General features: G+C 65.8%; 1 protein-coding gene across 1 annotated transcript in view; it reads right to left on the bottom strand.

Moving 5' to 3' along the window:
- Nucleotides 1-12: 12 nt before the first annotated feature.
- LOC104988991 (coronin-7-like) overlaps nucleotides 13-2,171 on the bottom strand; it is a 26,408-nt gene continuing 24,249 nt past the window's right edge. Inside the window, exon 10 of the mRNA XM_010840495.1 lies at nucleotides 13-761. Within this exon, the coding sequence (XP_010838797.1) occupies nucleotides 731-761 (31 nt within the window). The 3' untranslated portion in view covers nucleotides 13-730. The remainder of the gene's footprint in view (nucleotides 762-2,171) is intronic.

A 2,171-nucleotide genomic window follows, 5' to 3' on the forward strand; every position in this document is an offset into this window, starting at 1 on the left:
GGGGGGGGGGGGGCTGGGGACCGAGTAGGGTACGCAGCCAGGAGGCAGCCGCGACCCAGGGTGACCCTGGGTGGGGAAACACCAGCCCCCGACCGGGTCCTCGAGACCCCGGGGCTACGCGCCCTTCAATCCTTCTAAGGAGGGGCTCCCGGGCTGCCCACTGCAGAGCCGACACCTGCTCCCTGGCCCTCAAGGGGCGGTCAGCCTCCTGCCTCCAGGAGCTGGGAGGGGCCGCAGAAGCTCCGGGCCTCCAGGGAACACGCTGGGATGTGGGGTGGGTGCCTCTGGCCAGAGCATGCTCCCAGCCTCCACCCTTATGCTGGCTCCCGGGGTGACCTCAACAGAGAATTGATTTCTCTGGCTTCAGCTTTTATGCACTGGTAACATCTGGAGAAAAACCTCCATTAGCCTTCAGCCGGGGCCGGTAACTGCTGACTGTTCACCCAGCCTAGGGGCAGGGCACCCGGGACAGGTGGTGTTTCTGCCTCTCCAGGGCCGGAGTGTGAGCTGCTAGGTCAGCCCCAACGGTAACCCCCGCCTCCACCCTGCACAGGAAGTGTGGGGTGGCCGTCTGCCTGGGTCCAGCCTTAGGGATAGGACCTGCCGCCCCCGGGGAAGGGCACAGGTGGGAGCAGAGACAGAGACCCCTGGGAGGGTGGGGCCCTGGGTCCTCCCTGGGAGGGGGCAGGCAGGGGCATGTGCCTGACCCCTCCCTGGCCTCCTGTGGCTCTTACTGTTCTACCCAAATGAAGGTGGAAAATCTGTAAGATAAAGACAACGAGCAGGTGTGGTGGAGGCCTAGGTGATGCCCGCAGCTGACACCCTGCACGATTCCCACCTTCAGCCCAGTCAGCAGCCCCCGATGTCCCAGGGGGTCCCTGTGGGGTTCTGGCTTCTGGGGAGCCTGGGGGTAGGGGGCCCACCAGCTCTCAGGCCGGCCTGGAGGCTGGCATGCAGCCTTGGCGTCCACCAGCTTTGCAGAGAGCTGGAGAGTCCCAGCTCCTCTGCCAAGGGCGTGGGCCCAGTGGGGCAGCGGCCAGGACTGGGGGATGAAAGGGGCGGGACACTGGCCTGGCCGCCCATCTGGGAGTGATTTGAGAAATTCCAGGCCTCGCAGGCCCTGCGAGGCTATTCTTAACTGCTATAATTACAGGGTCAGCCTTGGCCAGTGGCACCATGGGGTCTGGGCATCGTTAACTCCCCCAGGGGCCACGCTGGGGCTGGGCGGGGGCCCCTCCTACGGGGTGGGGGTGGGTAACCAGCAGAGATCAGGGGCAGAGTCTAGAAGGCAGGAAGTGGTGGGGTGATGAGCCCTTGATGGTCAGCACGGACTCCCTTGTCCAGGCTGGGCCAGTCCCCTCCCTCTGCTGGGGGGCCCACAGAGAAGGGGGTGTCTGGCCTGGGGAGGCCTGGGGGATGAGATACCAGTGCAGCATCAGGGCTGGGGGAGGGGCTGCTGGACACGAAGCCAGGAGGCCTGAGAGCCCTAAGTCCTCTCGTGCATGGGATCCCCATGGCCAAGAGCAGGCAGAGGCCTCATGCCCACTGTGCACTTAAAAGGAAGGTGGGGGGGCCTCACTCACCCTCGCCCCCCTCATCTGCAAAATGGGCCTTTCCAGCTCCCCGTCCTCTCCCTCTGTCGTGAGAGAGGACGTGAGTGGAGGGTCTCTGCCCTCCAACCGTTTCCCCTTCCCTGGGGCTCTCAGCGGGGCCACCCTGGCAGGAGCTCCTTGGGCACTCAGCCTGCCCCCTCACGGTCCGCCCTGCTCCTGGAGCTTGGGCGGAGTGCCGCGCCACCTGTGACTCAGTTTCCCCAGGTGTAAAATGGGACAGGAAGGGGCTGGATGGACATCCAAGGACCAAGGCCCTGTCCTGGCTCTGACCTCTGCGGGTCCCTGCCTGGGCAGGGGGTTCAGCAAGCCACCCCGAGTCAGAGCTCGGGGACCAGGTTCCGCCTCCTCCTCCCCCAGCCCCCTGTACCTGATCCCCTGAGCCGGCCTCCTCAGGCCCGGGCAGTCTCGGCACCGAGCTGGCTTGGCCAGGACCCCGTGGATGCCACCGTAAACCCTCCTGTATGCACCTTCAGGAGGGTGGGAGGATGAAGTGACTGCCCGCACCCTCGACCCGGCCAGGACTACCAGTGACAGCCTGGGGCCTGGGCTGGGGTCTCA

The sequence above is a fragment of the Bison bison genome, unplaced genomic scaffold, assembly GCF_000754665.1.
Source record: "Bison bison bison isolate TAMUID 2011002044 unplaced genomic scaffold, Bison_UMD1.0 scf7180017864144, whole genome shotgun sequence".
NCBI lineage: Eukaryota > Metazoa > Chordata > Mammalia > Artiodactyla > Bovidae > Bison > Bison bison.